The 13,464-nt window shown below is 35.7% G+C and overlaps 2 protein-coding genes across 2 annotated transcripts; both read right to left on the reverse strand.

Moving 5' to 3' along the window:
• Nucleotides 1-967: 967 nt before the first annotated feature.
• On the reverse strand, nucleotides 968-1,783 carry LOC122936243 (oligodendrocyte transcription factor 3-like). Its single transcript, XM_044292340.1, has one exon. It carries the CDS (start codon nucleotides 1,781-1,783, stop codon nucleotides 968-970), a length of 816 nt encoding a protein of 271 aa, XP_044148275.1.
• Nucleotides 1,784-7,935: 6,152 nt separating this feature from the next.
• On the reverse strand, nucleotides 7,936-8,730 carry LOC122936232 (oligodendrocyte transcription factor 3-like). Its single transcript, XM_044292329.1, has one exon. It carries the CDS (start codon nucleotides 8,728-8,730, stop codon nucleotides 7,936-7,938), a length of 795 nt encoding a protein of 264 aa, XP_044148264.1.
• Between the last annotated feature and the right edge of the window lie 4,734 nt (nucleotides 8,731-13,464).

Raw genomic sequence — 13,464 nt, forward strand, 5'->3', positions numbered from 1 at the left:
TAACACCCTTTACCTACTGGATTGTAAAACTTTTTAAATGTGTTTTTACATTCTATGTTCAGTTATTAATTTAATAGTTGAATTTGTTCTTATAGCTAGATTGGAGCAAGAGACAAACACAAAGTTATGTTCAAATATGACTTTTTATTTGAAACTGAGCAAGTTCATAATAAATAGATTTATACTTATCAAGAATATATAAAAATAAAGACACGTGCTCTCTTTGAGGCCTAACAAAATTGTTTCAAGCAAATGCTCAGAAACTAAAGAGAAGACAAAATAAAAAAAAACATGATTCTAATAAAATGGTTCTCAATGGTGATATTTTTATAAACCTGGCACAATGTAATATATAGTCCTTGTCTCTGTACAAATAAAGAGTTCGAGAAGTCCATTGTGACAGACTTAAACACCAGTATAGAATTGGTTCTAGAACTGGAAACAGACACTTCTAGAAGCTTATGTCCTTTGACAATATACAGTCACATAGACACCAAATATCAGATTTCAAAGAATTCACTAATAAAATCCTTGTTACAAGGAAAATTGAATGGTTGCCAGGCAAATGTTTCCACAAGACTCACTCCTAGCATGCATTAATCTTTTCAGTTTGCTGGTGGAAATGACATAGACAGGAATTGCACAGTCTTCCAGATATGTGATTGATAACCTGCTTTAGCAACTTTGTTAACCATCCATTTCCCTTCATTTATTCATATTATGAGAACAAACTTACATATAACATACTTTTACAAGAATCTACCTAGTCTTTAGGTTTGTGAGATACATAATCAAAAGAGATTATGGAAAAACTAAAAAAAATGGCATAGAAAAATAAAAGAAACATGCGTGCAAACAGGACAAGTGTCTGCATCCTCCTGCATCACCACAAATATATATTTATATATACAATAGATAGATGAAAAGTTATATTAATCTTTCAAGTCCCTTTATACAGTAAATAATATTATTTTAGCAAGTCCTTAGTTTCTGATGCAATCCTGTTGAGACTGTTTGGTAGAGTGGACAGCTGATGTGGTGGTGGCATCTGACAGATAGTACAAGGACAAGGAAGGCCTGCCCAATGTTGAAAACTGCTGCCAAGTGGCAGTGGAGGGGTCGGTGTACTTTTGAGCATTGAATGTGCAGGTCTAATACTACCAATTCCTGGTAATGATCCAGAAAGGCCAGATGTGTTAGTAGAAGACAATGCACTGCCCAGGATGGGATGCATCTGATGGACGGCATTAGGTGGGTGAACTGGGTGAGTGGCAGAATGTCCCACAGTCCCACAGTGAAATGCAGAGTGATGGCCCCCATAGATCTCACCCACTAGCCGCTTCATTTCCTCCAGTGAACTTGTGAGCATCAAGATATAGTTTCTTGCAAGCAGAAGAGTTGCAATTTTGGAAAGTTTTCTTACGGATGGCCCATGAGCATAGGGCATGACTTCCCTCAGGCCGTCCATGGCAAGGTTCAGGTCATGCATCCTTTTGCGCTCCCTGCCATTGATTTTCAGCCTCAGCTGCTGCAGGTCTTGCTCGGACAGTTGCTTCTTAATTTTATATTTGCTGTTTTCCCCTTCATCTTTAGAACTGTGCCTTGTGCGGACTTCATCTGACATCTTCTGCATGATGTCATTCTGGGTAGAAGATACAGAGTTCAGTCTGCTGTCCTGGTGATGATGATGGTGGTGACGATGATGATGGTGGCCTCTGAGATACATGTCATCCATATCTGGGGATGAGGCTCTGCTGGACATTGAGCTAGAATCAGAATTCATTTTTATAGATATTTCAGTTTAAAAGAGTTACTGAGGTCTTGATGACTTCTCTGTCCTCTCTGAGCTTTATATCGAGAGAGAAAGAGGAGGACTTTCTCTCTTATCTGTTGCAAGCTCCTCTTTCCTTCAGGTAGCCAATGCAAGCTGTGAATGCACTGCGCACAGACTGAAACTGAAGCATTTAAAGAGATACTTCAGAAGAGACAGACAAAAAAAGCCCTCCTATCTATAATGGTCTTGCTAGTATGACGTGCTATTCTTCAGGGCGGTGCATTTGACTGTCCCATTAAGCAAGAAGCCCTATTCATATTCATTGTGATGCCACACTGGGACATCTTGGTCAGGGAAATACAAAACCCTGTGAGTGACAGACTAACAGCACACTGGCCACGGCAGGAGATGCCCTTCACCGCTTCCTACTAAAAACAGCTTGTAATACATATGTACAGTAAAAAGTACTGTACATGCATAGAAAAATGTGAAAGTGCATATTTGTGTGTAGATTGCCTGCAAGGCACCTGGAAAGAGGTACTTCTTAAACAATTCAAAAAGTGAGCAGAAATTTTAGATTTTACCTGCTAAAATAAAAATTATGAGTATAAAAATATCCATGATTGTATGCAAAAGGGTAAAATAATATCTAAGTTAAAGCACTGCCCTGAGTACTCCATCAAACGTTAGAGACAGTACAGACAACCCTCACTATAATGCTTTCTGATATATTCATTGCTATCGCTTCAACTTTATGGTTGCACTGTAACTCTTAATAACAAATTATTTCAAGAATAACTTAAAACTTACAGGAATAGTTGTGTACTATTAGACACGTGTCCTCTGTATAATGTTCTTTTCCATACAGTTTAGTAACTGATTTAAACATTTTAAGTAATGTATTAGTCATTAGTCATATTTGGGATATTTCTCAGACTTGTATTATATAGTACACGTGACTGTGTGTGAGTATGTATGCATAATATGTGAATATCTGGATATAGTATGTGGTACAGAATATCTTTGTTGTATTTGCAAGCGATATGTAAGTATCTGTATGTGTGTATGTTTATACAGTATGTGAATATCTTTGTACAGTATGTGTACCGTAAGTGAATATCTGTATATTGTATGTGTGTACAGTATGGGAAAATATATACTGCATGGATGTGTATACAGTATGTCAGCATATGTGCACAGTATAGAAAAATTGTACAGTATGTGTGTATGTATATACAGTACATGTGCATCTGTGTACAGTATTCATGCATGTGTGTACAATACAGTATGTGAATATCTGTATACAGTATACATGTATATGTGTAGAAAACAGTATATGAGTATCTGTGTACAGTATGTGAGTAGCTGTATATTATAACTGTGTATGTATGTATTGTACAGTATGTATCTATTAACAGGGGGTATCTGTATACTATATATGTGTGTACAGTATTTGAGTGTGTACTATATGCATCTGTATCTGTGTATGTATGTACAGTATGTGGGTATCTGTGCACAGTATGTGTACAGTATGTATCTATATACTGTATCTGTGTATGAGTGTACAGTATGAGAGTATGTGTATGGTATGTGTTTACAGTATGTACAGTAACTGTATCTGTGTATGTGTGCACAACAGTATGTATTTGTACAGTATGTGTGTACAGTATGCATATGCATATTGTGTATGTGTGCACAGTAGGTGAGTGTGTACAGTATGTGTGTACAATATGGTATCTGTATATTATATCTGTGTGTGTGTGCAATGGGTTAGTGTGTGTCATATCCAGATATATGTCTCTTTTGTGGCGTATATATGGCACAGATACTGTCGCACCCCATGTTGCAGCAGATTCTGCAATTTCTTCCCAGCTGACACCAGGTCTTCAAAAAGGGGGTATAGCGGGGAAGGGGACAGACAGGCCCATCTCGTTCATCATTTTCTACACCTGCTTTAGGAGTAGAAAATTGTCTAAATGTAAGACAGCAAGGAAGCTTTACATTTAAAATTGGCGGTGGATACACCGAAGTTATTTAGAGGCCGGCCCCTCTACAGCGCAGGGCCTTATTTAGACGGGTGTTTTAGAATGTGCCCCTAAGTCTTTAAAGATAGTTTTCTTGATGTATGAAAACATTTTAAAAAAATGAAGAGCTGCTGTTTTTAACACAAGCAGCATACTATGCATCAGGCTGATAAAAGTAACAAATGACTTTAGAGTATGGTTTTATTTTTAGACTTTCTACTCTTAAATTCTTACAATTACAGTATTCCCATTCCCCATCTTAAATGAACACCCTTTATTATTTTGCTCATAAAACATCAACACATTTCAAATAAATCTTGAGTAGAAATGGGAATGTGAAGAGCTATTTTCCCTCCTTTTGCGGACTTCATGTGTTTATCACTTCTGATTGCCAGAAAATAGTTTGTGGATTGTGCAATGACAGGAGAGGGTACAGCCACAGAGGGTTAGAGTCTGTACTGGAGAACATGGGAGAGTAATTGGCTGGTTTATCACTGATATGAATGAAGGTACAGCAAAGAATTACATTATATTGGAGGTTTAATGCTATTAAGTGACCCTTGAGCTTAAAGCACAATCCTTACAGCTTTTATAAGAATCTTCATATATCAGTACTATATATTTAAATGTAGATTACCTAACCTATAGATATGTAGGATATGTGAGAGTACTGGACATATGTGAGAGTGCTGGACATATTACATATTACATTGATGTCACACTAGCATCTTTCTTGCTAGTGATTTAGGCCTGCTATCAAGATATGTAATGGCCTAATTGGATTTGGAAAAGCTTAGTATTGTTCCACTCTGCTGTATGTCAGTTTTGTGCATTTTTCTTTTTACCTTTTCAGTAAATTAATACACTTTACTACTGCTACTTACTACTCTTTGCTACTTACTAGTCTTTACTCTCTGCAAGATCCTGACAGTACACTGTTGCTCTTCAGTCTGGGATTTATTTTAATTATTCCAAATCCTTTACATATTTACAAATCATGAATTAACTTAAATTGTTTCTATAATTATTAATAAAGTTAAGATATTGTCTGGATTAGATCCATAAATAAAAGTCCAGCACACTCAATTGGGTCATTGTTCTGAATCACTGCAAGGATCCACGACGTGCTCATGTCCAGGTAATCCAGAAATAGAAGAATTAGGATCTAGTATGCAAATAAAATCCAAAAATGTATAGAAATAAATCCATTGAAAAACGCATCTGCCTGCTGTACATCACTTAGCACTGTAAAGGGGGGGATATGCTTATATTGATTTATTTCAATAATTTTTTGTTTTTATTGACAGGCTAAATTCTATTTTGTTGATTTTTGGGTTGTCTCAATTAATCATTCTCTCTGTATATAAGCTAATTGGATAATGGGTGCCCTGATCGGGACCCTTTTGCATTGATTGAAGACAGAGCAAAGAGTCGCTTACAATGAGCAGCTCTCGTCTGGCAATCCTGCTTGTCCATGTATTACATCATTTCACTGGTTAGCATGTAATACTCTGTTTCACCTGTGCTGGGTTGGCTTTCTGCTTGGGAGAACTATAGTAACTATGAAATCAATGGGTTCCCTCTAATATTATATTTTCCCTTAAATAATTATATCAACTGATTGGGGGGCTCTCTTGTCTCCATATGAAAATCGCCATGCAAAGCTTGCGCTTCACTTACTTGAACAACTTGCAGTACTTATGTTCGCACACTGAGAAAATGGACAACAAATCTGAAGCCAATAAAGTAATATATATATATTTGAAATAAAAAATGCACTTTGTACATTTTTCACAATTTTAAAACGTATGAGAAATATCGAACTCTTTTAAAACTCTATGGGAAAAGAAGAATGATCAAAAAATGGAGAATTCATAGATATAGATGGTGCACGTTTATGATTTTCAATTCTATGACTATTCAAGTTAGTGCTAGATCCCTGTGTATTGCTGTTGATAGCAATGCAACATAATGCAGCAAGGTTCATGTATGGAAGGCATGACTGCAAGAAGAAAATTTTGCTTAAATTGCAAAGTACCATCATTTGCTAATTTAGTAAAATTTATTTAGTAGTTCATGTGTTCCATTGATATGAACAGGAGGAGGGTTATACATTAGGTAGATCATGCACTAAGTGTACTTAAAACAGATACTCAGAATTGTTCTTGATGCTAAACTGCATGCAGAAATGCACAAAATAATGAAAAAAATTATTGCTTTAATTATTCGTAAGAAGTTTTATTAGTACTTGTTCCATTGTGCATTTAGCATTTTTATTTTTCAAATATAAAGTTCTAAGGATATTTAGAAATATTTTTTATCTGTGGCAACTGGAGGACTGAATATAATCATCACCATCTTTTGATGAATCTCTTTCTTAATGTGATCAAAACATTTCTTCTGTGTAATCCATCTGTCTCCAGCTGTACTGTCGGAAATATATACATTTATATACACTTATCACATGCAATTTCAGCAAATGAGAAGTGACACTGTATTCTGTGAATAATGAGCCCCTTAACTACCTATTTCTTTATACAAATGTTTGGATCTTTTCTTGCCTCTGTGTCATCATAGCTTTATAATTCCATTAATCTGTAGAGTTAACACATATCAATCAATAGCTTTATCACCTCAGAATCCAATATGATAGATAGATAGATAGATAGATAGATAGATAGATAGATAGAAAGATAGATAGGTAGGTAGATAGATAGATAGATAGATAGATAGATAGATAGATAGATAGATAGATAGATAGAGCAAAAAAAGAGGCAGCACTTCATAATAGGTGAAAAGGTTGTGGACCCACTGAGTAAAGCGGGTCTACAGCCCTTTCACCTATTTTTGAGTGCTGCTTCTTCTTATGCTGTTTTGATAATCCTAGACCAGGAGCTAAAGGTTTTGGAGGGATTACACCCAGCTCTTTTCTGATAGATATAAGATAGACAGATATGAGATAGATTGATATGAGATAGTGTAATAGATAGTTTGCAAACTTTTAAGTAGGCTTAACGGTATTGGATTAGACAGATATTACATAGAAAGATAGATATTTGATAGATAGATAAATACTAGATAGATAGATAGGAGATAGATAGTCTAGCAATCTTATGGTTAATAGTATTTGATTAGATACATATGAGATAGAAAGATAAATAATAGTTCCATAGCTAGATAGATTAGCACATTTTTAAGTAAGGTTAACGGTATTAGATAGATATGAGATAGATACATAGATAGATAGATAAATAGATTGACAGATAGATAATAGATAGATGATAGATAGATAGATAGATATGGCATAGTGTAGTAAACTTTTAATTAGAGTTAACAGTAATGTGTTTACACATATTAGAATAGAGCTGAATTATGGCACTTTGTAACTCAACAAATAATAAATACAACTTACAACATATTTGAAATGAAATAATTTAGGTTCATATGAAAAGGAATAATTAAAACACAAAGGTCCAATGCAAATATTTTTTTATTTGAAACATAATAAATATATCCATACGTCTTGAGAATGTATAAAAAATAAAAGCACACACTGTTTTTGAATAGATTACAACAAATAGAATTATTTAGACAAAAATGAGAAAAATGAACAAAAATGCTAAATTACAATATGAAATTGATAGAAATGTTAATTTTTTAAGTTCTTTTAACCTTGTCACTGCAATAATAATAAAAACATTGACTAGGTATCTATATATGTGAACAGTCACATTAATAAATTCCTTGTTACAAGGAAATATGCTTGGTAGCCAGGCAAATGTTTCCACAAGACTCACTCCTAGCATGCATGGTTCTTTCCCAGTTCTGTGGTTGAAAATATATATACAGATATAATAGAAGCTTCAACTGATATAATAAAAGTGGGCTATACAGTATAGTCATAATCTTTGAATATAATTACATTAAATATTTACATATAATACATTGTATCCAACTAAACGTTACCTTTCAGAGATGTTTCTCATGAAGACAGTACAAACGGTGCTGAAAGTAAAAGAAGCATGCATGCAGACAGGATTTCATTCTGAGCCTTCCTGAATACCACAAATTTACATTTATATATTTAGATTGATGCAGGTCATCAAAAAATTCTAAAAAAAAAGTCTGTTGGAATTATTACTTTAGCAAGTCTTTGCCTTCTGCAGCGATCCTGTTGAGACTGTTTGGTAGAGCAGACAGCTGAGGTGGTGGTGGCATCTGACAGATAGTACAAGGACAAGGAAGGCCTGCCCAATGTTGAAAACTGCTGCCAAGTGGCAGTGGAGGGGCCGGTGTACTTTTGAGCAGTGAATGTGCAGGTCTAATACTACCAATTCCTGGTAATGATCCTGAAAGGCCAGATGTGTTAGAAGACAATGCACTGCCTAGGATGGGATGCATCTGATGGACGGCATTTGATGGGTGAACTGGGTGAGTGGCAGAATGTCCCACAGTCCCACAGTGAAATGCAGAGTGATGGCCCCCATAGATCTCACCCACTAGCCGCTTCATTTCCTCCAGTGAACTTGTGAGCATCAAGATATAGTTTCTTGCAAGCAGAAGAGTTGCAATTTTGGAAAGTTTTCTTACGGATGGCCCATGAGCATAGGGCATGACTTCCCTCAAGCCGTCCATGGCAAGGTTCAGGTCATGCATCCTTTTGCGCTCCCTGCCATTGATTTTCAGCCTCAGATGCTGCAGGTCTTGCTCGGACAGTTGCTTCTTAAGTTTATATTTGCTGTTTTCCCCTTCATCTTTAGAACTGTGCCTTGTGAGAAGTTCCTCTGACATCTTTTGCAAAATGTCATTCTGGGTAGAAGATACAGAGTTCAGTCTGTTGTCCTGGAGATGATGATGATGGCCTCTGAGATACATGTTATCTATATCTGGAGATGAGGTTCTGCTGGAAATTGAGCTTGAATCAGAATTCATTTTCTCGAGTCTTATCTGAGATGTGTTTTCTTAGATCTTGATAAAACTTTTCAGAAGATGACTGGCAGCAGAAGTCTCTGTAAGCAATGATGATAGAAAGAGGGAAAGAGAGTGACTTTCTCTCTTAGTTGCTGTACTCTTCTTTAGCTTTCAGGTAGTCAATGGAAGCTGCAAATGCACTGCACACAGACTGAAAACTGGAGCATTTATAGAGCTACTTCAGAGGAGACAGACAAAAGAAGCCCTCCTATCTACAATGGTCTTGTTAGGATGACGTGCCATTATTCAGGGCGGTACGCTTTGACTGTCACATTAAGCAAGATGCCCTATTCATATTCATTGTAATACCACCCTGGGACATCTCGGCCATGGACCATCCAGAGTCAAGGAAACACAAAACCCCCGACCGTCAGACTTAAAGCAAACTGACTACTGCAGGAGCTGCCTTAGACTCCCTCCCCAAATACTCAGCGATGTGCACAGTTTGTGTTGGTACAGTATACAATGAAGATATTGCTATAAATACTAATAGTTGCATCCAGTATTCTATATGGAAAAATAAATATTTGTACAGGTATATATTCTTCATTATTAAATTGTTAAACACGTATACACTACTAATTAGTTTACACAGAACTGTAATATTTATTTCATGTGACAACTTGACTAGTAGGCTGGTTATTTTTACAGAATTGGAACATATAGAAATAAAGAAAGCAAATATAAACGGTATATAGACAGATGCTAGATATTAAATAGATTAGCTAGATAGAAAGATAGATAAATAGATATGGATAGATAAATAGATAGATAATAGTTAGATAGATAATAGATATAGATAGAAAGATAGATAGATAGATATTAAATAGATAGATTAAATAGATTAGATAGGTAGATAGACAGAGAGAAATAGAATGATAGATAAATGTTAAATAGATTAGATAGTTAGATAGACAGAGATAGATAGATAGATAGATAGATTAAGATAGACAGACAGATATATATAATAGATATTAAATAGAATTGATAGGTAGATAGATGGATATATATTAAATAGATTAGATAAATAGATAGATAGATAGATAGATAGATAGATAGATAGATAGATATTAGATAGATAGAACATGGCTGAAAGGTTTTCAATACGTCAATTGCAAGTAAATTAAAACTGCACAGATATGTTTATGCTCCCACCAATACACCAGTGTTCACTTTACTTAGTGCAGTTTAGACAAGTTCTGGTTATTCTAACTTTTTACTTTGTTCACAGTTTTGGTTAATAAAGTCTATGGTAAAGTATTTTTATTTAAAGGGAACCTGTCACCGGGATTTGGGGTATAGAGCTGAGGACATGGGCTGCTAGATGGCCGCTAGCACATCCGCAATACCCAGTCCCCATAGCTCTGTGTGCTTTTATTGTGTATAAAACCCGATTTGATACATATGCAAATTAACCTGAGATGAGTCAGAGCTTGAAAATATGACTCTTCTCTGGTCACACAAGTAAGATATGACTCTTTTATGTTAATTTGCATATGTATCAAATCGTGTTTTTTTTTACACAATAAAAGCACACAGAGCTATGGGGACTGGGTATTGCAGATGTGCTAGTGGCCATCTAGCAACCCATGTACTCAGCTCTATATCCCAAATCCTGATGACAGGTTCTCTTTAACACAAGGTTTCCCTTTATAATTTTTCTTTTGTATGATAACTTTATATCTTTTTTAGAATGCAGATGTTTCTCAGTAAAATAAGAAATCCATTCATTTTGTAAAATGTAAAAGTCTGCAGCATATTAGCCATATTAGAGACATGTCTTGTAATATTTAACTTTATAAAAAAAAAAATAATTAAGTCGATGGATTGTGTTTTTCAGGAGTGGACTTGGAATTTAAAGTGGCCCTTGAAAAAAAAACTAAACGTGGCCCCATGTTGTAGGCGAGTCCAAACTGACGGAAGGTGGGGCAACACAAGTAGGCAGAGCCAGCAAAACCGATACTGAGGACTGTGATCCAGCTGAAATTAGGAGGGCAGCTGCAGCTGCTAGCCAGATACATAAGTACCTGATGCTTCTAGCATTAATGCTGAAAGCATCAGATCATTATGTACCTGGCCAGCAGCCATGAGGAGGGCTCGGGCAGCCCCCTGGGCATTGGCCCACTGGGAATTTTTTCTATGGGTTCTATGGGCAGTCCACCTCTGGTGTTTCTTTTTACTGATGTACCAATATAACATAACAAACTTAAGAATTATTAAACTTATGTTGAAAGTATAATATCTCTGTTCTGTAAGGTTTAGCTAACTGTGACAGATTTGTTTACTTCCATTAGTACATGTAGAAAATATCTGTGTACATGTATCTTGTGAACATCCCTTAAGACAAGCAATAGTTGGAAATTTCAAGTGAAAAACGGTATGCTTTAAATTATTTTCAAACATCTAGATATGGTATTTTCTCAAGGCTCAGTACATATCTCCTTTTTCATTTGCGCCATATATAAAGTATTAAAAACTAGGATTTCTATGTGGGCTCTGATAGCACAAATGAAGACACCAAAAAGATAAAAAGCACATGGTAGCAAGGGGGCCTTTTTGGCCCAAACATTATAAGTTCTACTTCTGGAAGAAAGACTCTCTTTGTTCTTGGTTTTGTCTTGTAACTCAAAGCCTGAAACAATCTAGCTTGTCGTTACCGCCAGGTCCCCAATGCAACTGCCAACTCTGCACTCCTAATAGCTATGTCAGTATGGTTGATTATGCTGGTGGTTTACATTAATACTTCCCAACACCTGAGATAAGCCAGTTGGTCCCAAAAACTTTATTAAGTGATTCCTGGTATTAATATTTTTTTTTAAATGTCTTTTCTAATGTGTTTATCTCTATATTAATATTATAAGTTACTTGTTTTAAAATGTGTAACACTGATTCTTGTGCAAAACATGTCCACTGGTGTTTGTGGATTTATATAATGTAAACAGGTCTAATTACAAATTCATACATATTTTACCCAATGTTAAGCAATGCAGAGATCCTGTTTTTTTTTGGGGTTTCTGTGGGGGCACTGCTTGGTTATTTCTATAAAGAAATACTCCCTCTGCTGGTGAAACATTGTTTATACAGATGGCTGGGCAGTGGAGTTAGTGATTAGGCTGAATATACATGTAAGCTGAGAGAATCCCATATTGTGGAATTCCGAGTAAGTAATCCTATGGGTGCAGAAGAGTAATCCATATCATATTTCAAGTGTGTATTAGAACATTCTATTTTGGTTTCTCTGTGTTTTTTTTTTTTACTGTATTTTAAAAAAGTTTATAAAATTGTAGATAAAGCTGTAGCAAAAACCAAGCCATTCATTTTAGTTAATATAGTAGATATAAAAAGTCTATAAAAAATGTTCATGGATTTTGTCATGTAAAAAAAATCAAACAAAGAAGGATAATTACAAAACTTGTTTCACCTTTAATGTCACCTATAATCTGTACAATTCAATCTTTTAGGATGGCAAAATAAAAATTAAGAATTAAAATAATGTGATTGCATAAATATGCATACCCTTAAACTAATACTTTGTTGAAGTACCCTTTCAATTTATGACAGTATTCTGTCTTTTTGGGTAGGAGCCTATCAGCATACTAAATCTTGACTTGCCAAGCTTTGCCCGCTTCCTTGCAAAAGTGGTCCAAATTTGTCAGATAGCGAGGGCATCTCCTGTGTACAGCCCTCTTCAATTGGATTAAGATCTGGGTGGGCTATTCCTAGACTTTGATCTTATTCTGGCAAAGCCATTGTTTTGTTGATGTAGAGGTATGCTTTGGGTCGTTGTTGTGCTGAAAGGTGAAATTCCTTTTTATCTCCAGCTGTGTAGCAGAGGCCTGAAGTGCCAACATTTACTGATATTTGGAACTCTTCATATTTCCCTTCACCTTGACTATTGCCTAGTTCCAGCTGCAGAAAAACAGCCCCATTGCATTATGCTGCCTCCTCTATACTTCACTCTTGCTATGGTGTTCTTTTGGTGATGCACAGTTTGATTTTGCACCAAACATACCTTTTGGAATTATGGCCAAAATGTTCCACCTTGGTCTCTTTAGTCCATAACACGTTTTTCCACATGCTTTTGGCAGACTTGATCTAGGCGTTGGCAAAACATAGCCGGGTTGGATGTGTTTGTAAGAAAAGGCTTCCATCTTGCTTTTTATGGGAGATTGTTGTCACGTGCAGTACACAACTAGTACTTGCCAGAAATTCCTGCAGCTCCTTAAGTGTTGCTGTAGGCTTCTTGGCAGTCTACCGGACCAATTTTCTTCTTGTCTTTTCATCAATTTTTGATTAAGTTCTTGGTAATGTCACTGTTGTGCCAAATGTTATCCACTTCTTGATAACCGCCTTTACTATGTTGCATAGTATATCTAATGCCTTGGAAATGTGTTTGTACTCTTCTCCTGACTGATCCCTTCCAACAATGAGATAGATCCCTTAGATGTGTTGTAAGCTGTTTATGGACCCTGGCTTTTGCTGTAAAATACAAGAGATTGTCAGAAAAATCTTACTAGAACAGCTGAACTTTATATGGGGTTAAGCAGAATCACTTTAAATGATGGAACCTGCGTACTGACTATTATTTAATGAGTTTAAGTGTGATTGGCTAATCCTGAACATAACCACATCCCCATTTATAAGAGGATCTTCACACTCATGTAAGTGCATTACTTTATGTTTTGTTATTTTTTA

The sequence above is a fragment of the Bufo gargarizans genome, chromosome 4 (assembly GCF_014858855.1).
Source record: "Bufo gargarizans isolate SCDJY-AF-19 chromosome 4, ASM1485885v1, whole genome shotgun sequence".
NCBI classification, from domain to species: Eukaryota; Metazoa; Chordata; class Amphibia; order Anura; family Bufonidae; genus Bufo; species Bufo gargarizans.

What these genes read in the sequence shown, in the direction of transcription:
- LOC122936243 (XM_044292340.1), bottom strand. Translation starts at nt 1,783, where the DNA reads ATGAATTCTGATTCTAGCTCAATGTCCAGCAGAGCCTCATCCCCAGAT.
- LOC122936232 (XM_044292329.1), bottom strand. Translation starts at nt 8,730, where the DNA reads ATGAATTCTGATTCAAGCTCAATTTCCAGCAGAACCTCATCTCCAGAT.